We start from the raw sequence: 26,349 nt of genomic DNA, 5'->3' as shown, positions 1-26,349 counted from the left end.
CAGTGTCTCATGGAGTTGGGGTTTGGATATGTTCAGCAATGGTTCACATTGTATAGGAGTGAATGGTGGCCTCCAAAAATCTTCCAAAGCAGATCTTTTGTAGGTAGAATTTAGTAAACCTTCCCCTAATAGGTCATAGTGGTCAGACAGTAAAGAAATACCACCTGTTTCTATTTTGCTCACCACACATTGAAGATAGTGCGTGATGACCTTTGCAGGAAAAGTGAAATGAAAAATCAAGGGCAACTTCCCCCCGATTTAAGGTATTGACTCCCCTCTTCCCATTTTCCCACTTCATTCAATACATGCAAGATATATTTTAGCAATATCCAAAACCAGAGTATAGACTGGAATTTTACTGTTTTTAAAGTTGTTCACAAATGTTTATTGCATTGTTTACCCTAGCTTGATAAGTGTTGCATCAAAAGTGGAGGTACAAAAAACATCTCCTCGATCGTCAATCCCTCTCAGACATTATAGTTTTCTTGATTATAGACACAAAATCACTGTAATACACCTGAGTTGAAGATGAATAAATATAGGTTGTTGCAAAAGGGCAACAGCAATATTTGATTGGTAACAGAAAGGATATAATTGCACTGGGACATTCTTCCCTATTTATAAGCTTTGCATTGCTTTTTTTATGAACAAAAACCATGCTAAACACCAGAACCAATACATTATAAGAGGCAAAATATTGAACTTGGCACTATTGTACTAGTAATTAAAGAAAACTGAGTTAGACCAAACTGAAAATTGAGGTGAGGTCTATTCATCAGTAGTCAGCAGGTAAGAGTATAGATAATGATCCACTCATGTGTCTGTGGGATTGAGTGTGAGACATCATCATGTACCATGGCCTGTGCTATTATTGTTGCTACACTTACTTTTCACCAGACCGAATGGCTGCCAGGTCATCCCAAAGAGTATCCCTGCCTGCACCGCACTCCTCCACATCCCATGCTATGATTGAATTATTTGTTTTCTTTTAGCCTGGGCATCCTTACACAGTACTTGACGAATACTGATACCACCCATCCTTAAACGAAACACCTTCATTAAGGTTCCAGACAAATTCCCAATGAAGAAAGCTGAAGACCTAGGTCAAACATATACTCCTAATTGTGACTTTTTGAACACAAAATAGTCTCAGTTCAGCAATCATGGGATCAGTGTTTACTAATTCACTAGCTGTTTTTTTTTTTAGTTTGGTACCATACTTTGTTGTGTTTTAGTTACCCAGGTTGTTAAACAAAAATAGTCTCGACATCACCACACTTTTAACCTTCTTTAGCTTTTTAAAATAAGACAATAATCAGTAAGGGTAATTGAAGCAAAACAGTGCTGTGAAAGTATTTTTTTGAACGTTTATCAATCAATCAGTACATTTGTAGAGCGCGCTACTCACCCGTGAGGTTCTCAAGGTGCTGAGGAAAGGGGGGGGGTGCCGCTACTGCTCGAATAACCAGGTCTTGAGGTGTTTCCTGAAGGTGAGATGGTCCTGGGTCAGTCGTAGGTGGGCGGGCAGGGAGTTCCATGTCTTCTCTGCCAGGTAGGAGAACGACCTTCCTCCGGTGGTGGTTTTCCGAAGCGGAGCTGGTGGGTGGGAGTGTGGAACGAGATGCGGTTGTTGAGGTATTCAGGGCCCATGTTGTGGAGCGCTTTGTGTGCGTGGGTGAGCAGCCTGAACGTGATCCTCTTGCTGACGGGGAGCCAGTGCAGGTTTCTCAGGTGGGCGGATATGTGGCTGTGGCGGGGGGTATCGAGGATGAGTCGTGCGGAGGCGTTCTGTATGCGCTGAAGGCGTTTCTGAAGTTTGGCTGTGTTTCCTGCGTATAGGGCGTTCCCGTAGTCCAGTCGGCTGGTGACGAGGGCCTGGGTGACCGTCTTTCTGGTTTCAGTGGGGATCCACCGGAAGATCTTTCGGAGCATGCGCAGGGTGTTGAAACACGAGGACGAGAGTGCGTTGACTTGCTTGGTCATCGTGAGAGAGGAGTCAAGGATGAATCCCAGGTTGCGTGCGTGGTCAGTGGGTGTCGGTGCGGTGCCCAGCGTTGTGGGCCACCAGGAGTCGTCCCAGGCGGAAGGGGATTGTCTGAGGATGTGAACCTCCGTCTTGTCCAAGTTGAGCTTCAGACGGCTGTGCCTCATCCATTCTGCGACCTCTTTCATTCGGTCCTGGAAGTTGGCTTTGGCGGTGAGAGAGTCTTTGGTGAGAGAGAGTATAAGTTGGGTGTCGTCGGCGTAGGAGATGATGTTGATGTTGTGTTTGCGGGCGATGGTGGCGAGGGGGCTCATGTAGATATTGAAGATAGTTGGGCTGAGTGAGGAGCCCTGGGGTACCCCGCAGATGATTTGGTGGCCTTGGAGCGGAAGGGAGGGAGGCAGACGCTCTGGGTTCTGTCGGAGAGGAACGATGTGATCCAGTCCAGGGCCTTTCCTTGGATCCCAGTGTTGTAGAGGCGGGTTATTAGGGTCCGGTGGCAGACGGTGTCGAAGGCTGCCGAGAGGTCCAGGAGGATGAGAGCGGCTGTCTCTCCGTTGTCCGTTATCAAAATGTTAACCCCTGCAAAATCTGACTCATTTGTCTAGAGCATAGACATTCAATGTAATTCCCAGCAGATTCCCCCTAAAATATGTCAGACTGTAATATCAGTACGCCTTCCTTGCTTGAATTATTTGAGTGTAACTTAGAAAACATTCGCTATTGAACTATTTTGACTCACATATTGGTTTCAATGGTAATGATTTAATGCGTTATTAAAGCTGACTTCATCTGCTGCTTGTATTTCTACATCCTGGCTGGAAATGCTTGTTCTCTTCTTGTAGTCTATAGGCAGAACTTTACCTGCTTTGCCTACTGTTGTTTTCTGTAATGAGCTAACTTAGTATTGTTATGTCCATACACTATAGTGTGTCCCTGAAGACAAATCACAGCTGGCATTGGTCAGTATCTCTTTGATCAGCACATTTATAACCTTATCAGTGATTGTATTTGTTGACTTATTTTTGATGGCGCATATCACGGCCCCCTCGTCCTTGTATTTAAGTTTTTCTTGATTACTAATAATACCATATCATAGTATTTGCAAGAAAACCTCCTCTGGCTTTGCTTGGTTGCATCTCCGTCCAGAATTCTTTAATTTCCAATTTAGATTTTGACATATTTGCCAGCCGAAAAATCCCCATAGTTTAGTCCCGGAGCGATTTGAAGTCTAGGGGAAAAATTGGAAAAGGCAATTTCCTGTGGGTTCAGAGATCATCATGGATTTGATAATCATATCTCTTCAATTAATCCCTGAGACATAGTAGGATCTTGATTTTTCACCTGCATTTTTGCGGGTTCCCTATCCAATTTTAGATCTGATGGTAAACTGTAGTAGTCATGTTTTCTAATGACCCATAAAGAATGCTAAAAATACTGTTAGTTGCTGGTCACACACCAAAAGCAGGTGTAACCGCCATTGTTGGAAGAGTTGTCCTGTCACTCACAACAAACCAAATTAGAATTCTTCTCATATAAATGATTTACAGCACAAGTATGGGACTACCTCCAATTCTTGGGTCATAAGACCAGTTGTTCTGCTCCTATTTGTCGTATCACGTTGGGTGCTTGTATAACATGCACTAAGGTGCCCTCATGTATCATTGGCTGCAAAGTTTGACTACTGGTTTAAGGCAACCTAAAAAAACATTAGGCATATGTGTAACTTTTGCAGCCTGAAATAGTCCAGAGAACGAAATACATGTGAGATATTACCATCTCCTATTAAATGAAGGATTCAATAAAGAGGAAACATTGGGAAAGCCAGTAGGTCAGATCTTGGCAAACGCAAATCTTTTTTTTTTAAACATACAAAATATAAATCGGTCTTTTAAGGGACAATTCCTTCCTCCATAAACATTGTCCCTTTCCTTGTTTTACCAAGTCTGGGATTCATCTACTAGTTTCAACCCCCACTTTGTCTTTTGTTTTATCAACTGTACAATAAAGTAGCTTGCACAGTTCTTGTCTGGCAGCACCACATTTCTCCTGGTGACCAACACAAGAGTCTTCTTTGTCAGCTATTCACGTGTATGTAGGTCTACGTTGTGAGAGGCTTGTTGTTAATGAATCGCAGGCAGAGGTTAAGACACTCCTGATGTTCGCATTTGTCTTTTCTCTAGGAGGCCACCATTAAGGGCAAGGAAAGGACATTGAAGAAGGGGTGCTTTGGATTAAGGGGTCACATTCTGAATTGAAATAAAGGGGTACAGCAGTATCACTGCTCAATAGCTGTGTTCACAGGAGGGGCAATCAATGCATCAAACACATTTGCAGTAAAGTTGTAGCGACAACGCATATTTAGATGTCCGCTAGAGTAATAATACTGAGAATTCTTAGAAAATGTCGAAGATCATCCAGGGTCTCTGAGGTAGGACTATGTAATAAACAGAATGACTGGGCGATCAGATCACAGCAGGAATTCCTTTTTGAGATGTTTTTGAGAGGGCGTGAAGACTACTGAACTACATGCTAATGACAGAAGCAAGATAGCTGATGCTGTATTCACCAAGACACCTGTTCTTGGAATGCAATCTTTAAATTATAGTTTGGCAACATGTTGAATTTATATTGTCCTGATGAAGGCTGTTGTGTAACAGAACATTAGAGCTGAAATGCAGATGACATGTCTTTGAGTATTTGTTTGCATAAATGCCGCACACTGCGTTTGATAATTGAACGCTCCTTCTAAATTTAAAAGCTCTTTATTAGAAAACAAGAGCTTGTAGTGTTCTCTGTTACATGGCTACTGGGTTCGTGTGAGCACTTCACATAAAGCATTGAGCAATTGTGAACTGTTTTCATTGTTAATGTTCCGCACTTATACTTTTTGGAAAGCATGTCTTGTCTGGTTGAAGTTAGTATATTGTCAGAGGAACATCACAACAGGTTCTATGGCCTTGTTTAGATTGGAATGTTTTGCACTTTTATCGTTGTATGCATTCATTGTACAAATATAAGCAAAATATGTGTCAATCCTTTCACACAATTCTTGCATAGTGTACTCATGACATTCTAAAGCCATTTCAAAAACAATCTTTGCAGCAGACAGTCTCAGTGGATTGTGTCAAATCAGTAAATTCACACATACAAATACAATACGAATGAAGTAAAAAGAAAAGAAAAGAAACATATAGGAAGGAATGTGCGAAACAGACAAATCAGAAATATATTATGCACTACAGAAAATTTCAGTCAAACTGTTCTAATTACTAACTTCATTAATAAGAAGCTATCCTCATCATCTCATAGACAGAAAGGCATGTGTTCCATCGTTGCTATATTGGACATTTTCAGTCAAACATTCCATTCTTAGTCTTAGGTCTGATTTCCAGTTTTTGAGAAAAAAAACCTATTAGCTGCCAACATATATTTTAGTTCAAACTGTTTTGAGAGATAATGCTGAGATAAAATAATCATTTAAGAGTGTTGCTTAATTTCGTGACCAAAAACTGGGGAGAATTTATGTGAAGCCTCAATTCACCAGTCTACTATGCTACAACTTGTAAGCATGCGAGGTAAACTTGTCATAGTTTAATCTCCAACATTTACTGTCTTGACTAAAGCAGTAACGTTCTCCAATCTTTCTTGAAGATGTATAACTTTGATTAACTTGTGTTTTAGATTACATACCCTTGTTCAATCCATTATGACATTCAGGCCATGTTAAATAAAGGCTATATTTCTAAGACCTTTTTCAAATATGAATTCAAATTCGGTTATTGTTGATGGACAAACTAAGCTCATTCATTAGGGTCCTTAATTAATGTGAAGTGGAGTTTTTCCTGTGATTTATGATATGTAAAATCTGTCCAGTCTGGCCACGTTTTTAGAAGCTTTAGGTGAAGGTGGGTTACTCTTTATATAGAACAAGCTGTAACTCAAGTGCGTCATGGGTGCTTAATTTAAAAGTGACTCTTTTTACTAGCTAAGATATACCTGCTTTGAACATTAAAAGCTCACCAGTACCTCTCTTTTGTGTGGCTTCTGCTTGTATTTCCAGTAGCTTCTCTTTCATATCTCTCTATTTGCAAATTGTCATACAACCCCTCTCTCTCTTATTTTCATCTGATTTGCATATATTTCGTAGGTCCATCTCTTCCAGGTGTCCATGAAATTTACACAAATTTCCCTTAGTCTAATTTTGTGATCTCTTTTCTTCAAGTTTGCATTAGTATCACACTTGTGAGTTTTCTCTGTTTATATCAATCAATCAATCACATAAACTGTCATCTGTTTCACATCGGAGAACCATAAAAGTTACAAAGGTTACAAGTACATAAAAACAGTAATAAGTTAAAACATGATTTAAAAAATGTCGCCCCCTATACACAATTTATGTATAAAACCCAATACCCAGCCTCCCCAATTGCTCAAAACCAAGTGCAATGTGCCCGGAAAACACAACTTCCTATAAACTCTCTGTTTATACTTTTCCACTCCTGTATCTCTTTGTTCATCCCCTCTGTCTCTATATTTTTCTTGCATGCCCTTTATGTTCAGTTTTGCATGCTTTCACTGGTGATTCTGTCTTTCCTCATTTCCATAGGGTTTGCCCCATTCTTTCTCTCTCTTGTACACTTTATGTTTGCATCACTCACTAGTCTCTCTTATTTATCTTATCCTTTTCTATTGTATGACCAGTCTCTCCCTCTTGTGCTTTTTATGCCATAAGTTTATATGTTTTTCAGCAGTCTCTCTCTTCTCTCTTCTAGTCTTCTCTTCCTCTGCACGATTTTCATCAGTGCTTCTGTCTCAGGTGCTTTGTGTTTGTATATTTTTTACCCTTTCCATCCCTTAATCTTTTGTGTCTCTCTTGCTCTCTCTCTTTTTCTCTTTTTCCTATGGCTATGAAGGCACCACATACGGTAATGTATAGAAAGAACAGGAGAGGACCTAGCACTCCTTGCTGGGGCAAATCGACAATTTGGTAGTATCGGTTGAGAAACCATGAAACATAGGAGTGATCTGAATGGTAGGATGCTAATAATTTGGGAACTTTTCCAACTATTCAGAGAAAGGTAGAGGTAGATGAAGTGTAGTGTTTACATGTGTCAGGAATCAAGAAGAATAAGGAGAATGTAGAGACTCTAGTGTCATATACAAGTAAAGAAACTGGAGGACCCCTAGGAGCTGTTTCAGTAGAGAGAAATGGACAAAAGTATTTAATTCAAAAGACTGGACTGTTCCCATGAGGCACAGGGTTAGAGCTGATTTGCATATAGCCAGTGTCTAACCCAGGGTGGTGTGGAGTGCAAAAAAGCGATGGATTTAGGCCCAGATCCTTGTACTGGGGTGAATGTATGACATTGTTCTACATTCTGTCCATCAACTGGGTTTTTTGCAATTTTTAGAAATTAATTAAAGCACTCGTGACTGACACTGATACTGAGTGACCCATAACATTGTTTGAGGTAATTAAGGAATAGATCCATAAGATAGTTTAAAGTTCATGTAAATAAATGAATTAATTACATACAATAATCATAGAAAACAACCACAATTCTTCAACGGCATCTGTTATTTATAGATCTTATGCTATAGGCAAACTATGTTGTTAACATCAATTTTCATAAAGTGTCAATACAGAATAGCATCATCAAACACTTGTTTCTGAGCTCAACATATCACTTTATGGAGGCTGAAAGAGAAAACCGAAACAAAATCCGTTTTTTATTTTTAATTACAGCATGTTCATAGTATTTTTTCTATCTTTTTTTTCCGCCTTGAAAAATGATCAGTGTTGACTAATTTGTTTCTTTGCTGACCTTTTATCTGTAAAAATGTATTTTACCAACATGATTTATTTGTAGCATTAGTCTAGAACTATGTATAACAAATGTTGCAAAACCATTATGGTTGCTTCCGCTATTACTGTATGCAATTAACACATTCCCTTAAATGAACATTTAATACTTTCATTAGTCTATTCTCTAGTTACATCAAAACATTTCCTATTTTTTTGTATTAAAACCACACAGGTATGATGACTTTTTGTTTGCTCTGCACTTGGCACTGGGCATAATTTTCTGTTTCACCGTAAAGTTATGTTTGACATATACCATTGCATAACAATTCTTAACTACCACTCTACCCACCACCACCACACTAACCACCAGCAACCTAACCACAGCCATCACCCTAATCATCATCACCTACCTCCCACCACTATTACCACAATCCCCTTACCACCACTCACCAAATTAACACCACCCTACCACCACCACTACTCTACCACCACACTGCCATCACCTTAACTACCATCACACCCTAACACCCACCAAAGCCAGAACCCTAACCAATACCCTAATACCACTATACCACCCTATCACCACGCTGCCACTACCCTAACCACACACACCCTAACTACCACCAGTTCGTAACCCAACCACCCTAAGAACTACCACCCTAACTACCTCCACCACTTTCACTCTAACCACCTCGCCTTAACCAACATCTCCACAATAACCACCAGCCTAACCACCATGGCCTTCAACACCACCCCACTCTACCCCTACTCTAACCACCACCCTAACCATCACCAACACCCTAACCACTCCACCCTACCCAGCCTACCACCACCTTGCCACCACCACCCCTCCACCTTCTACCCCACCCAACTACCACCATACCCCTAGGCAGGGCCGGACTGGCTACTGGGCAGTTGTGTGTGCTGCCGAGCAGGGGGATGATTTTGTTGATGGGGACCTGTGTGTGCAAAACGAAATTCGTTTTTTTTTATTTCAAAGCGCACGCAGGTCCCCGTCAACGAAATAAGCCCACAGCACAGAGAAATTAGCCCCCAGCTCGGCAGCACACAACTGCCCGGTAGCCAGTCCGTCCCTGCCCCTAGGACACCATCCTGCCACTACCACCCCCAACCATCACCCCATCCATCCTCCTAACCACCATCCTAATCACAACCACTGCCACCCTAACATAGCTGCCGCCATCCTACCCACTACCACCATCCTATCCTAACAACCCCCTACTCTAGCCACCACCACTCTAACCCCCACCAACTTAATCACCCTCACCAACCTACCACCGCCACCATTACCCTGCCACTATCACCCTAAGACCGCCACCATCATTGTAACCATGACCATCACCCTACCACAATCCTCACCACCATCTTCACCACCATCCTAAGCCTCCTCACCATCACCTCACCGCCACCACCCTCACCTCCACCACCCTCACCTCCACCACCCTCACCACCACCAATATCCTCACCACTACCACCCCAACCGCTCTATTCTAAGCACCATCATCCTTTCACGCAACTTGGCTCCCAATTCCTGAAGAAGCTATTTATTTTTAACAACTATTTTCCAACTCTTTACTTGATTGCTGTTTTAATGGAAAGCTGTGGACTACATTTGTGTTTGTTTACTCTCGAATAACTTGTCCTCACCTCAAACTATGGATCTAGGTATCTAGTAAAGCTGAGTAATATCAAAGATTAAGAAACATTGACATTTCATCTATAGCAATCTATCAAGCTGTTGGGCTTATTTATGAAAATCAATATGTGAACATTGAGAAGGAACTCTATGGTAGAATGTTGCTGTGAAGAGTAGGGCAAATGCTCGCTGGGCACATTCATATTTGCATAAATTTCGTATTTGATTGCTTTGTACATTTAATTTGCTGTGCAGTGGGAATAAGAACGTGTAGTGTTCATCACATTACATGGCGTGCTTTTAATAAAGGAACCTGCAAATGCAGTCAACCCTGCTTCAAACACTGGTTGTGTGAGCTTTCATTCCTCTTCTTGTGTTTGTTCCTCCCCTGGAGAATGGCCTCATTACTTGCTCCCTTGCACTGCTTACTTATCAAGCACTACTTTTTTCTGGTTTACCACTCCATGAAAGTGCATGTGTTTTCCAGCTGTCTCCCTCGTGTACTTTTCTTCCACCTCCATCATGTTGTATTTTGCTCTTGACTGTGTGCTTCTCGCCCATGATCCTCTGTGTTATGTATGCCTTTGTGCTCTTCTTCTCCTGCGTCTCTATTTCGCCCATGTGCTTCTCCCTCGCCTGTGTGCTTCTGTTCCTCTGCGCTCCATGTTGCTCTCTTTCACCTGAGTTCTGTACTCCTCCTGCCACCCTCCATGTTGCTTCAGACCGCATCCTTCCACCCACATGAGCTCTTTGTGCTGCTTTCCTCCCTGTTCTCCTTGTTGCTCCCCCAACCCACTTTATTAAAAAAAGCTTTGGCACTACAATTGTTTACATTTACCAATTCAAGTTGGACCAGTAAATGAAAATAAATTAACGCTCCTGTGCATTTTACAGCCATGTACATTGTTGGTGCATGCATCTACAAAATGACACAGCTACGGAGGCTGCGTCATAGACCCTTTTTAGTTTGTTTCCGACTTAGTCATGCTACACAGCATCCCTAAAAAAGAATGGCAAAGCTAATATTTCCTAAAAGCGAGGCCTATTGGCTTTGAGAATGCTCGTTTGCAAGTTGTTCACCAGTCTCTTCCACTGCTCTGTCTCATGCTTGATCATGTTTTCTGTTTATTTTTTTAACCCCCATGTATTTGCTTGGGGTGGGCGGAATTTGCGTAATCACGTAACGCAAATCTCTGCGAAACGGTAAAAAATCTCCACGAACACGCAGAAATACCGCAAACATGCGTAATTGCTTGTTCGCGATGCTTTTCTCCTGTTCGCAATTGCTGTTTGCGAGCTCAGGGGGAAATATCTTGCGAACACGAATTTTGAGAACGTGAACAAGTAAAAAATGTTGCGAATTCGCAGAACGCAGAATTTTGGGCAATTTCGCATTCTCCACGGAACGCGAAATTTCCCAAATTCCGAAATTCCGCGAGCGGAACCGAATTTACCGCTCAGGCCTAGTATTTGCTTCGTTCTCGCAAAAGTCTTGCTCTACCTGTTTTTCAACATTTTCTCTCTCTGGCGCACCCTCCATTTCAAGTTATCATTCACTTCTGTATTTGTTCCATTCAATTCAATAATACTTTAGTGCCGCGATTCATCAGTTTACTATCATTGCAAGCGTTTAGTTATTGCAGTATAACTTCACAGATAAGTGTTTTTTTATAGCTGATGGAGTCTCGAGCCCACAGGCAATCTGCAGCCTACTCTGTTCATTTCTGGTTCATCTCTTGATCTGTCAGCTCGGTGCAGTTAGCGATGATGCTGGGGTTTCCTTATCATGCCGTTTCCTGTGTATTCACAGCTGCTGCAGGGTATGAGGAAAGGTAATACGAAAAAAAGAGCTGGGAGTGCAATGTTTATGTCAGAAACAATTAAGTATTTTAATTTACAAAAAGAAACATAGATCAATCAATGGTACAAGATCCTAAATTGCGAAAATACAGTCAAAATTCTTCTTTTTCTTGTTTTTCTGCAGCCGACGCGTTTCGTCCTAGAGGCAGGACGTCATCAGGGCTGCAATAGCAAACACACAATACAGATACATCAGTATATATGTACAATATCACTCAGTAATCTTAGTGACCTGTGAAATGAAACAACACATCTTCAGGTAACATATTAAATCCAATACAGCTCATTGTGCCGAATGGTACTGACCGAAAATTAATTGACTTAACAGTTCTACAGATGAACGGGAAAACATTCCTCAAATCATCAAGTTGGTTCCAGCAAGTACGTATTCCACAACATATTTGTTGTGCCTATTTTAAACACTTACATATTTAGTCTACATCCTGTGATGAAGTGCTAGCAAACTGTTGTACAAGTGTTAAAAAACAATCATTCATAGATAGTGGACCGCTCACCTAATATTGTTGAAATAAGGCTCTTCTTTTATTATGGCTCCTAATTTTGAACCAGTGGTCTAGGCAACAGTTACTTCAAGAGGCCGATTCTTCATATACACTCTAGTAAAATTGACAAACTGGGGTGAGGCAGAAAAAAGGAAAGACCAATGAGTTATCCAATCAATTTCTGAATATCCACCCAGATATAACCTTCACTACTCTGGTTCTCTTTTATCCTGTACTACCTCCATATGCCAAACCATATTAGCATCCATACCTTTTCAAACTCAACGTTTCGTCTTCTCTCTAAATCGATTTAACCATTCTTTAAATCGAGAGTCTCTTAAAAACGATCCACCCGTGGCTTCTCGCACCTACGAGAGGTCCAAAACACAATAATGTAATTTAGGATGCTCTATTTGCCCTCTTCAATATCAGCCCAGGGTGTTTCCCTATTAACTCACCGCTTTCCAATATAGTGTAGCCAAGCGGGAAAATAACTTCTATGTCTGCAGTCGCAATGTCCATTTGTTCATAGACTGCTCATTCTAAAAAATATATTTAACAAAAAAGGAACAGATGCTGTAAACTTGGCATATCTTGTATTGGAATTTCTCTCTCGCACTCAACGCTACCTAAGTTTTTCGCTTACCTTCGTAATCTCGCCTCCTGTACCTCTGACCACGCCAACCGGGTGCGATAAATCCCGGAAGTGCGGTTACTCCAATCTCCCTGTGTTTAAAAAGAGCTCAATGACCAATCAGAACTCTCAAAAATTACGCGCGCATTATCATGCCGTTCACCTGTAAGTGAATATGAGTTTCCATTCAGGTCCGCTACCTTTTCGTTGCCGCTTGTCGTTTCCGATCATGCGCATTACACTGTTAAGAGGTTGGATCGCTACCTCTGTTCATTACCGATAGTTATCCGGTCATGCGCAATAGACTATTCTGCAAGTCAATTAGTTCACCATAGTATTTCCGGTCCTGCGCATTCAGTGTGCATAAGTTTCCAGTCTGGTCCGCCATGTATAAAAATTTTGGTGTTTACTAAACGGAGGTTTTCCCTGAATAATCCTTGTCATCTCTGCGTGATGATTCCTTCTAATAATGCGCATTAGCGCACTCATCCACAATCATGAAAAACCGTCTACACGTACTCGTCTGCAGAGAAAGCTACTCATCCGACACCACCGTACACCATTATCCTCTCTGCGTGAGATTACATCTTTTGATATACACTAGCACGTTCGTTTAAAATCTCCAAAAACAATTAGCAAACCCTCGTCAGCAGAGAAGTATATCCATCCAATGCCTCCGTATACCAGCACACTCATAACGAAAATACCGTTGCGACCTCCACCTCTTCTTATTATTGCTATGCTTATGTATTCCCCTTTAGGTCCATAATTTGTGAGTATATCTTCATATAAATGATTATCACACAGGGGCACATTTGTGAAATGTTTCCATGTTATCTCGGAAGGTTTATCATCTGGTTAATCTAATAATAGATTATATATGTCTACACTCGATAAGAAAGTATCCCATAAGAAACCAACAGTTTGCCTGCTCAACATCTCAGGATGTGTACAATAAACACATAAAGTCTACACTTAATAAGGAAGTATCCATAAAGAAAACAATAAACATTGATGATTATGCCAGAAAATAGTGTAGTTCAGAATCAATATTTAAGCCATGAGTCATACTACGACATTTGATTATCCAACGTGCTTCTGTTTGACGGATTCGTAGTTCCCAATTCCCCCCCCTTACATGCTGCGGCACCTTTTGTATGCCATGGAATTTAAATCCCAAGTTGGCACCATGTTCCTTTTCCATATGCACGTAGAGTGGGGATCTAGTATCTCGATTCATTATTGCTCGTCTATGCTCCTGCATTCTTATTTTTAAGGGTCTTTTGGTGCTGCCTATATATACTTTGTTACAGCTACAGATGATGGCATAGATTATTCCTACACTGTTGCAATTAATGAAATCATTGATGTGAAATTGCTTGGATCCATTGAATCTGAAAGTTTTTGTTTTATTAATGCCGTGCGAGCATATTACACAGGATCCACAGGTGTAAAAGCCTTTGGGCTGGGTGGATAACCAATTTGTCGTTGGCTTCTTTGTTGGACGAATATAATTCGTCGAAACTTTGTCCCTAATGGTCGGGCATTTTTTGAACGTAATTGCGGGTCTATCATCCAGTATCATGGATAGACCCGGGACACCTTTCAACAGGGTCCAATTTCTACTTAATGCTTGTCTGATTTTCTCTTTTTGCACACAATATGCTGTGACAAAGGAAAGTTTGTGCCTGACTAATTCTCTCTTTTTTGGAAGTAAAGTGGTTGCTCTGTCAATTTTAGACACTTTCTCACTAGCCCTTGCTAGGTCTTTTTTGGCATAACCTCTCTTCCCTAGTCTCAGTTTCAGTTGATTAAGTTCTTGAGTATAGTCTTCATCCCGACTGCAATTTCTGCGGGTTCTGACCATTTCACCGTAAGGTATTCCCCCAATCACAGATCCTGGGTGAAAACTGTCTGCTCTTAAGATGGAGTTGGTGGCCGTTGCTTTTCTAAATAGACTGCTGTTAATTTTATCCCCAACTACTGTCAGTGTCACATCTAAGTATTCTATACTGGATGTACTTTGATTCATTGTCAGTTTCACATTGAAATCGTTATGATTCAAGTAGTGCAAATACTTGTTTAGGTCGTCCGAAGTACCTCTCCATATTATTAGGATGTCGTCGATGAATCTGGCCCAAAATACCACCAGATCCATCCACTCACCAGCTCTGCGGCTCCAGGCGTGCTCCCTCTCATACCAGCCCATGAATAGATTGGCATAAGAGGGAGCAAACCTGGATCCCATGGCCGTGCCCCTGATCTGGTGGAACCATTCATCCTCAAATAGGAAGTAATTATTTTTCAAAATAAGCGGACTCATTTGAATTATCATTTTGGAGTGGTGTCTTAAGCTCGCACTTCTGCTGCCCAAAAAGTGCTCTAGCGCTTGAATACCCTTGTCCATCTCGATGCAGGTATACAGACCCACCACGTCTAATGTTGCCAAGATCATCCCATCTTCCCACTTAAAATCCTGCAATTTATTAAGAATGTCGGTGGTGTCCCTCACGTATGAAGGTAAGTTCACCACTAACGGCTTAATAAAGCCATCAACGAACTCTGACATGTGTTCTGTGACACTGCCAATGCTGGAGACTATGGGCCTGCCTGGTGGATTAGCTCTGTCCTTGTGAATTTTCGGTAATGTGTAAAGGAAGGGAGACACTGGATGACTAACATTTAAATACTTATATTCTGAATCTTCTATCAGTCCTTCCTCCTTCCATACACATAAGTGTTCCAAAATATTTTGGGAAATCTCTTTCAACGGATTGATTTTAACTTTTTTATAACAATTCTCATCCTTGAGTTGTTCCCGTATCTCCGCCACATAATTTGCCCTATTCATCACAACGATGTTCCCCCCCTTATCAGCTTCCCTGATGATTATTGAGGGGTCTTGTTTTAAATTTGATAGGGCTAATCTTTCTTGCCGGGACAGATTATCTTTATAATGGTGGTTCAATGTGTAATTATCTTGTAATTTGAGAAATTCCTGTAATGTCTTTTCCATGAAAAGGTCAATTGCTATGTATTGGCTACCATGGGGAATAAACTTAGATTTACTGCGCAATCCACTAGTGCACTGGTAATTTGTTTCTATTTCACATAGACTTGCAACATCGTCTACAGTAAGATCCATTTCCCCCGACAAAGTCATTAACAAATGAACATCTTCTAACTCAGATAATGTCATTTCAGAGTTTTTATTCAGTATTTTATTCTGCACATTTACATCCAGTGTTGAAAAAAAACTTTTCAATTTTAAATTCCTACAAAATTTAAACAGATCAATGTGTAACTCAGTGTAATCACAATTATATACAGGACAATATTTCAATCCTTTTTGTAACACTGAAACCTCATGTTCATTTAAATGCCTATCCGACAGATTAATGACTTCCAATTCCCCAGGGGTAGCCTGACACTGTTCTAGTTCTTGTTCCTGTTTTGACTCCTGGTGCCCATCCTTGTATTTGTGGGATTTCCTCCTCCCCCTTCTAGTCCTCCTGTGAACTTTTTCCGACCTTTCTTGATCATTTTTAGTTCGTCGCAAAAAGAAGAGTTCTTTTTCGGCGCTCCTCCTGCAGCACCCATAGTATTCTCCTCAATAGAGGAGATACTAGAACTACTATAATTTGTAGATGTACTTAAATCACCTGATTGTGCTGCCCCAGCCATTTGATTCGATTTCGGTTTAGGTTTGGCCACCTCATCGTACCCTCGGGCAAAAGTAAAGATTCTTCCCTCATTGTAGTCCCGCTCATCTCTTTTTAGTTTACTTAGTTTTTTATCCTTGATTTGCAGTTGATGTTTATTAATAACATCTTTAAGAATAAGATAATTTTTATCTGTAAGTTCAGGTAGATTCATCTCTTTTATTTCCTTTTCTAAATCAGCTATTTGTAGTCTTAATTTTTCTACTTTTCTGTCCGAATTCTTAATCAGAATATTCATCATAGTGAATGATGAAGTGTACAGATTCTCTTCCCACTCCTTCAAGTGGTCTTCCTCAAGATCATCATAAGTTGGGAATATGAGGATACGGAGTCCTCGAGGTACCCTCTTTTGTTCCATATAATTTTTGAGGGTCACACCATCCCACCATTTACTCAATTCGGATTTACGAAGCCTCTCTAATTTCAAAAATTTATCTCTAAGACTAATTTTGGTGTCATTTCTTTTAGTACCCGCGGCACCATTGGGCTGTCTACTCTGAAAAACTTCTGCGGCTAGTTTATCTCTGTCATCATCCATGACTTTACAGGTCCCTGTGCTACTACAACCCCAATAATAATTTTATAACAAAGACTTTGGGACGACGTTGGGTTTGCTACGGTGCACTAGGGATAGTACACTAGAAATCACACTGTTAAACACTCCACCAACTACCGGGGCACCGTCCCACCCCGGGTGAAACTGAGCTAATACGAAAAAAAGAGCTGGGAGTGCAATGTTTATGTCAGAAACAATTAAGTATTTTAATTTACAAAAAGAAACATAGATCAATCAATGGTACAAGATCCTAAATTGCGAAAATACAGTCAAAATTCTTCTTTTTCTTGTTTTTCTGCAGCCGACGCGTTTCGTCCTAGAGGCAGGACGTCATCAGGGCTGCAATAGCAAACACACAATACAGATACATCAGTATATATGTACAATATCACTCAGTAATCTTAGTGACCTGTGAAATGAAACAACACATCTTCAGGTAACATATTAAATCCAATACAGCTCATTGTGCCGAATGGTACTGACCGAAAATTAATTGACTTAACAGTTCTACAGATGAACGGGAAAACATTCCTCAAATCATCAAGTTGGTTCCAGCAAGTACGTATTCCACAACATATTTGTTGTGCCTATTTTAAACACTTACATATTTAGTCTACATCCTGTGATGAAGTGCTAGCAAACTGTTGTACAAGTGTTAAAAAACAATCATTCATAGATAGTGGACCGCTCACCTAATATTGTTGAAATAAGGCTCTTCTTTTATTATGGCTCCTAATTTTGAACCAGTGGTCTAGGCAACAGTTACTTCAAGAGGCCGATTCTTCATATACACTCTAGTAAAATTGACAAACTGGGGTGAGGCAGAAAAAAGGAAAGACCAATGAGTTATCCAATCAATTTCTGAATATCCACCCAGATATAACCTTCACTACTCTGGTTCTCTTTTATCCTGTACTACCTCCATATGCCAAACCATATTAGCATCCATACCTTTTCAAACTCAACGTTTCGTCTTCTCTCTAAATCGATTTAACCATTCTTTAAATCGAGAGTCTCTTAAAAACGATCCACCCGTGGCTTCTCGCACCTACGAGAGGTCCAAAACACAATAATGTAATTTAGGATGCTCTATTTGCCCTCTTCAATATCAGCCCAGGGTGTTTCCCTATTAACTCACCGCTTTCCAATATAGTGTAGCCAAGCGGGAAAATAACTTCTATGTCTGCAGTCGCAATGTCCATTTGTTCATAGACTGCTCATTCTAAAAAATATATTTAACAAAAAAGGAACAGATGCTGTAAACTTGGCATATCTTGTATTGGAATTTCTCTCTCGCACTCAACGCTACCTAAGTTTTTCGCTTACCTTCGTAATCTCGCCTCCTGTACCTCTGACCACGCCAACCGGGTGCGATAAATCCCGGAAGTGCGGTTACTCCAATCTCCCTGTGTTTAAAAAGAGCTCAATGACCAATCAGAACTCTCAAAAATTACGCGCGCATTATCATGCCGTTCACCTGTAAGTGAATATGAGTTTCCATTCAGGTCCGCTACCTTTTCGTTGCCGCTTGTCGTTTCCGATCATGCGCATTACACTGTTAAGAGGTTGGATCGCTACCTCTGTTCATTACCGATAGTTATCCGGTCATGCGCAATAGACTATTCTGCAAGTCAATTAGTTCACCATAGTATTTCCGGTCCTGCGCATTCAGTGTGCATAAGTTTCCAGTCTGGTCCGCCATGTATAAAAATTTTGGTGTTTACTAAACGGAGGTTTTCCCTGAATAATCCTTGTCATCTCTGCGTGATGATTCCTTCTAATAATGCGCATTAGCGCACTCATCCACAATCATGAAAAACCGTCTACACGTCTACACGTACTCGTCTGCAGAGAAAGCTACTCATCCGACACCACCGTACACCATTATCCTCTCTGCATGAGATTACATCCCCATGGTAGCCAATACATAGCAATTGACCTTTTCATGGAAAAGACATTACAGGAATTTCTCAAATTACAAGATAATTACACATTGAACCACCATTATAAAGATAATCTGTCCCGGCAAGAAAGATTAGCCCTATCAAATTTAAAACAAGACCCCTCAATAATCATCAGGGAAGCTGATAAGGGGGGGAACATCGTTGTGATGAATAGGGCAAATTATGTGGCGGAGATACGGGAACAACTCAAGGATGAGAATTGTTATAAAAAAGTTAAAATCAATCCGTTGAAAGAGATTTCCCAAAATATTTTGGAACACTTATGTGTATGGAAGGAGGAAGGACTGATAGAAGATTCAGAATATAAGTATTTAAATGTTAGTCATCCAGTGTCTCCCTTCCTTTACACATTACCGAAAATTCACAAGGACAGAGCTAATCCACCAGGCAGGCCCATAGTCTCCAGCATTGGCAGTGTCACAGAACACATGTCAGAGTTCGTTGATGGCTTTATTAAGCCGTTAGTGGTGAACTTACCTTCATACGTGAGGGACACCACCGACATTCTTAATAAATTGCAGGATTTTAAGTGGGAAGATGGGATGATCTTGGCAACATTAGACGTGGTGGGTCTGTATACCTGCATCGAGATGGACAAGGGTATTCAAGCGCTAGAGCACTTTTTGGGCAGCAGAAGTGCGAGCTTAAGACACCACTCCAAAATGATAATTCAAATGAGTCAGCTTATTTTGAAAAATAATTACTTCCTATTTGAGGATGAATGGTTCCACCAGATCAGGGGCACGGCCATGGGATCCAGGTTTGCTCCCTCTTATGCCAATCTATTCATGGGCTGGTATGAGAGGGAGCACGCCTGGAGCCGCAGAGCTGGTGAGTGGATGGATCTGGTGGTATTTTGGGCCAGATTCATCGACGACATCCTAATAATATGGAGAGGTACTTCGGACGACCTAAACAAGTATTTGCACTACTTGAATCATAACGATTTCAATGTGAAACTGACAATGAATCAAAGTACATCCAGTATAGAATACTTAGATGTGACACTGACAGTAGTTGGGGATAAAATTAACAGCAGTCTATTTAGAAAAGCAACGGCCACCAACTCCATCTTAAGAGCAGACAGTTTTCACCCAGGATCTGTGATTGGGGGAATACCTTACGGTGAAATGGTCAGAACCCGCAGAAATTGCAGTCGGGATGAAGACTATACTCAAGAACTTAATCAACTGAAACTGAGACTAGGGAAGAGAGGTTATGCCAAAAAAGACCTAGCAAGGGCTAGTGAGAAAGTGTCTAAAATTGACAGAGCAACCACTTTACTTCCAAAAAAGAGAGAATTAGTCAGGCACAAACTTTCCTTTGTCACAGCATATTGTGTGCAAAAAGAGAAAATCAGACAAGCATTAAGTAGAAATTGGACCCTGTTGAAAGGTGTCCCGGGTCTATCCATGATACTGGATGATAGACCCGCAATTACGTTCAAAAAATGCCCGACCATTAGGGACAAAGTTTCGACGAATTATATTCGTCCAACAAAGAAGCCAACGACAGATTGGTTATCCACCCAGCCCAAAGGCTTTTACACCTGTGGATCCTGTGTAATATGCTCGCACGGCATTAATAAAACAAAAACTTTCAGATTCAATGGATCCAAGCAATTTCACATCAATGATTTCATTAATTGCAACAGTGTAGGAATAATCTATGCCATCATCTGTAGCTGTAACAAAGTATATATAGGCAGCACCAAAAGACCCTTAAAAATAAGAATGCAGGAGCATAGACGAGCAATAATGAATCGAGATACTAGATCCCCACTCTACGTGCATATGGAAAAGGAACATGGTGCCAACTTGGGATTTAAATTCCATGGCATACAAAAGGTGCCGCAGCATGTAAGGGGGGGGAATTGGGAACTACGAATCCGTCAAACAGAAGCACGTTGGATAATCAAATGTCGTAGTATGACTCATGGCTTAAATATTGATTCTGAACTACACTATTTTCTGGCATAATCATCAATGTTTATTGTTTTCTTTATGGATACTTCCTTATTAAGTGTAGACTTTATGTGTTTATTGTACACATCCTGAGATGTTGAGCAGGCAAACTGTTGGTTTCTTATGGGATACTTTCTTATCGAGTGTAGACATATATAATCTATTATTAGATTAACCAGATGATAAACCTTCCGAGATAACATGGAAACATTTCACAAATGTGCCCCTGTGTGATAATCATTTATATGAAGATATACTCACAAATTATGGACCTAAAGGGGAATACATAAGCATAGCAATAATAAGAAGAGGTGGAGGTCGCAACGGTATTTTCGTTATGAGTGTGCTGGTATACGGAGGCATTGGATGGATATACTTCTCTGCTGACGAGGGTTTGCTAATTGTTTTTGGAGATTTTAAACGAACGTGCTAGTGTATATCAAAAGATGTAATCTCACGCAGAGAGGATAATGGTGTACGGTGGTGTCGGATGAGTAGCTTTCTCTGCAGACGAGTACGTGTAGACGGTTTTTCATGATTGTGGATGAGTGCGCTAATGCGCATTATTAGAAGGAATCATCACGCAGAGATGACAAGGATTATTCAGGGAAAACCTCCGTTTAGTAAACACCAAAATTTTTATACATGGCGGACCAGACTGGAAACTTATGCACACTGAATGCGCAGGACCGGAAATACTATGGTGAACTAATTGACTTGCAGAATAGTCTATTGCGCATGACCGGATAACTATCGGTAATGAACAGAGGTAGCGATCCAACCTCTTAACAGTGTAATGCGCATGATCGGAAACGACAAGCGGCAACGAAAAGGTAGCGGACCTGAATGGAAACTCATATTCACTTACAGGTGAACGGCATGATAATGCGCGCGTAATTTTTGAGAGTTCTGATTGGTCATTGAGCTCTTTTTAAACACAGGGAGATTGGAGTAACCGCACTTCCGGGATTTATCGCACCCGGTTGGCGTGGTCAGAGGTACAGGAGGCGAGATTACGAAGGTAAGCGAAAAACTTAGGTAGCGTTGAGTGCGAGAGAGAAATTCCAATACAAGATATGCCAAGTTTACAGCATCTGTTCCTTTTTTGTTAAATATATTTTTTAGAATGAGCAGTCTATGAACAAATGGACATTGCGACTGCAGACATAGAAGTTATTTTCCCGCTTGGCTACACTATATTGGAAAGCGGTGAGTTAATAGGGAAACACCCTGGGCTGATATTGAAGAGGGCAAATAGAGCATCCTAAATTACATTATTGTGTTTTGGACCTCTCGTAGGTGCGAGAAGCCACGGGTGGATCGTTTTTAAGAGACTCTCGATTTAAAGAATGGTTAAATCGATTTAGAGAGAAGACGAAACGTTGAGTTTGAAAAGGTATGGATGCTAATATGGTTTGGCATATGGAGGTAGTACAGGATAAAAGAGAACCAGAGTAGTGAAGGTTATATCTGGGTGGATATTCAGAAATTGATTGGATAACTCATTGGTCTTTCCTTTTTTCTGCCTCACCCCAGTTTGTCAATTTTACTAGAGTGTATATGAAGAATCGGCCTCTTGAAGTAACTGTTGCCTAGACCACTGGTTCAAAATTAGGAGCCATAATAAAAGAAGAGCCTTATTTCAACAATATTAGGTGAGCGGTCCACTATCTATGAATGATTGTTTTTTAACACTTGTACAACAGTTTGCTAGCACTTCATCACAGGATGTAGACTAAATATGTAAGTGTTTAAAATAGGCACAACAAATATGTTGTGGAATACGTACTTGCTGGAACCAACTTGATGATTTGAGGAATGTTTTCCCGTTCATCTGTAGAACTGTTAAGTCAATTAATTTTCGGTCAGTACCATTCGGCACAATGAGCTGTATTGGATTTAATATGTTACCTGAAGATGTGTTGTTTCATTTCACAGGTCACTAAGATTACTGAGTGATATTGTACATATATACTGATGTATCTGTATTGTGTGTTTGCTATTGCAGCCCTGATGACGTCCTGCCTCTAGGACGAAACGCGTCGGCTGCAGAAAAACAAGAAAAAGAAGAATTTTGACTGTATTTTCGCAATTTAGGATCTTGTACCATTGATTGATCTATGTTTCTTTTTGTAAATTAAAATACTTAATTGTTTCTGACATAAACATTGCACTCCCAGCTCTTTTTTTCGTATTAGCTCAGTTTCACCCGGGGTGGGACGGTGCCCCGGTAGTTGGTGGAGTGTTTAACAGTGTGATTTCTAGTGTACTATCCCTAGTGCACCGTAGCAAACCCAACGTCGTCCCAAAGTCTTTGTTATAAAATTATGAGGAAAGGTATCTGGGTTTCTAGGACTTCCTGGTCACGTGGCTGACATATTTGACCTCCTTCTACTTTCTTTCTAGGTGTCTCTTTCCACAGACACAATCTTCATTTCTGCCACTGATTCTACATTTATTCATTAGTGGTCTGGGTGTGAGTGTCATTTTGACATGGATTCAGGTACTGTGTTTCTGCTTCTTTACCGGTTGCGCGCTTCGTCTTCCTGTCCTGGAAGATTCCATTCAACTGGTGGGGGGGCAGGGGGTTGTTTTCCCATTTTGTTCACTTTATGGAAACGTTTTCAATTCTCTGGAGAGATAGCTGGAATGTTCCCCTCTGTTTGTGTGTGTCAAGGAGTAAGGTGTCCTGCTGGTCCTGCTCAGCAGGCACTATTGAGGCCCTTCCTGTACCTTTCAGTGCTTGTTTGCAGAACAGAAAGCGCAAGCCCTCTGATGGGCTGGACTCCCACTTGATGCAACTCTTTCTGCAGGTTTGGCTCCCGACATCACTCCAGTGCCCACAGGAATACTGATCTGAAACCTCATCAAGTGATTTCACCCAGAGCATCGCTTCATGGTTCGTTTCTAGGCGCTTTTCTTTTAAGAGTGGAATGTTCGTGCGGCTGTCTCTCAGATGTATTTCATTGCTTGAATTTAGTTTCCAGATCTCTTCAGTGGTATTCATAAGAATAATTCATTTTTTTGTTGCGTTATATAAATTTTTATATCAATCATAAAAGTGTTCACCTTACTTTGAGTTTGTTCTGGGAGATTACAACTTTGGCTTCTGCTTTGTTTTTAAACCCAATAGGTTGCACTAGTTTTATATTGTAGAGTCTTTGTACTAGATATGGGGCGGCCCAGTGTTACTAAAAGTCAGGCCGCGCAACACTGTGTGAAAAGCTGCAGCCTTCCACTGAGTGCACGATACATACACAATGTGCAGCGTCCCATTTACGAAGAGTCACTCACTTGTGCTGTCATCGCCCATGCTTGCACAAAAAATTATCTTATAGCATGATGCTAGGGGTTGCGCCACAATGCAAAGCCGAGCCAACACTAGTATACAGCATCTCTGGCATACCATCTTCTAGCACAAACGTCTGCTTGTGACAACCTTTCAAGGGTAGAGTGTATACAATGTGTAACTCCACAGAAATTACACGTCTTAAGCATCAGAGTGTCACGCAATATTTAGCTTGCCCATTTTATGTGAAGTGTTTTTGTTTTTTGCCAGGTCGTGTTTCTTTAGCCGCTTCTGGCCGTGCATACATTTTAGAATAGTGTGTGCTGGTCCTGCCCTGTTATGCCATTTAAATAGACATAAAAGAGGTTTGCAACCCCTTTTGTCGGCGCACTCGTATCATCCTTATGGTTTGAAATATATGTTTCATGCAAAAGTAAATTTTGGTGCTATAGTGCCACTTTGAGTCACACGAGCTCAGAGACAAAAGAACAGTAAATCTGGCCCCGATACTTGTGGGGACAGACGGACCGGCGATCTGCAGAGAGTAAGCAGCTCATTTCTCAGCTCTTTTATGCTGCATTTAGTTTGTGAGTACGTTGCTTTATGTCACACAACTTCTCATATGCAGCTTTGAATGTATTTTAGGAAGAGTCCTGTGTGCCAGATTAAGTCAAGTGCCTCTTGGAAAGCAACACAATTTATAAGAATTCAGTCCGTGGAGGGCATGGACATATTTGTTTATTAGGATGTGTACTAAAAGGATGCTGTTGGATAAAAATAATGGCCTCAAGCTAAAACCCCATAAGCAGCCTTTTTCGATTTGGGGTCTATGAAATTTGTGTAATTTGCTGTTCTGTAATTACATGAAATTTTGGAGAAATCAAATTGGGCGAAATTACGCGTAATTTCACAAAGTGCAAAACCGGCATTTGAATCTACATTTTAGACTGAAATGTGTCCTCATTTCACGCTCTAAAAATAGGGCAAAATACACAGGAGCTGCAAACAGCAGCGTCTTGTATGTGATCATCCGCATTGTTCCCGTGTACTAGTGCTAACTTTTTGTGGTGAATGACACATAATTATGGGACGTAGGGTAATAGAGCAATTTCGGGTATTTTGTGCAACAAGCATAACTCAAAATTACTGAAATTTTGTGAGATTACGTCCATGTAATGTAAATTTCGCTGTGGCCTAGTTTTGACTAGATCTCTCCTTCTGCATGTTTCCATGGTCTCTCTTTCTTGTAATCCATGAAAGCAGTTTATCCTCTTTATATTTTTAGCTTTTCATTTTTAGTATCCTCTGTCTGCCCCGCCTCACCACTGTCTCTTTTTCGCTCTGTTTTCAGGGTTATCCTCCCGATATCACAGAAGGGGCGCCACCTGCCAGCTCCCTGACGTTTGATTGCAGCAAGGAACCTGGAACTTGCTCCAAATGCGTTTCATAGCACGGCAGAGGGATGTTCCGGACCTTTCACCTAAGTGTCCTGCTGGTACTCATGTACTTCTGCCAGGTACCTCCCCACTGGCATTTTTGCCCATCTTGTTTCCTTGCCAGATACCCCAGTAGTTGTGCTCTTTGTTTTTACCCGCTGCCAAACGTGTTCCTCTTCCAGGTATGCCCTGCTACCACACCTGTTCCTCTCCTGAGTATACCCACCACACCGCAGTGCCTCTTCGAGGTATCTCCGCTACTGCCCCTGTGCCTCTCCTAGGTATCCGTCACTAGCACACCGGGTCTTCTTTCAGGATTCCTCCACCAACACACATTGGACTCTTCCAGGTACAATGCCCAACTCCACACCTGTTCCTCTTCTACGTATCCCTCACTAGCACACCTGTTCCTCTTCTAGATATACGTCACTAGCACATCTGTTCCTGGATTCCTCCACCCACACAAATGGGTCTCCTCCGGGTACTATGCCCACCACCACACCGTGCCTCTTCTAGGTATCCCTCACTAGCACACATGTTCCTCTTCCAGATATCTTCCACCGGTACATATTGGTCTCTTTCAGGTACTAGCCCCACCACCACACCTGTGCCTCTTCTAGGTATCCCTCACTAGCACACCTGTTCCTGGATTCCCCCACCAACACACATTGGTCTCTTCCAGGTACAATGCCCAACTCTACACCTGTTCCTCTTCTATGTATCCCTCACTAGCACACCTGCTCCTGAATTCCTCCACCAACACAATTTGGTCTCGACCGGGTACTATGCCCACCACCACACCGTGCCTCTTCTCGGTATCTGTCGCTGGTGCACCTGTTTCCATTCCTGGAATTCTCCACCAACACACATTGGTCTCTTCCAGGCACTATGCCCACCTCCACACATGTGCCTCTTCTAGGTATCCCTCACTAGCACACCTTTTCCTCTTCCAGATATCTTCCACCGGTACA

General features: G+C 41.3%; 1 protein-coding gene across 3 annotated transcripts in view; it reads left to right on the top strand.

The window, feature by feature from the left end:
- Nucleotides 1–26,349, top strand: part of LOC144769658 (glucagon receptor-like) — a 641,797-nt gene that overhangs the window by 340,317 nt on the left and 275,131 nt on the right. For 2 of the 3 annotated variants that reach the window (XM_078653833.1, XM_078653834.1), the window contains exon 2: nt 25,294–25,458. In XM_078653833.1, the coding sequence (XP_078509959.1) occupies nt 25,405–25,458 (54 nt within the window). In that variant the 5' untranslated portion in view covers nt 25,294–25,404. Of the gene's footprint in view, nt 1–11,201; nt 11,283–22,990; nt 25,459–26,349 lie in introns of those variants that run through there. The other variant, XM_078653832.1, reaches the window with a different exon arrangement.

This window comes from Lissotriton helveticus, chromosome 7, assembly GCF_964261635.1.
Source record: "Lissotriton helveticus chromosome 7, aLisHel1.1, whole genome shotgun sequence".
Taxonomy (NCBI): domain Eukaryota; kingdom Metazoa; phylum Chordata; class Amphibia; order Caudata; family Salamandridae; genus Lissotriton; species Lissotriton helveticus.
The sequence above is the reverse complement of the archived record's forward strand: the minus strand, read 5'-3'. Positions and strand labels throughout refer to the sequence as shown.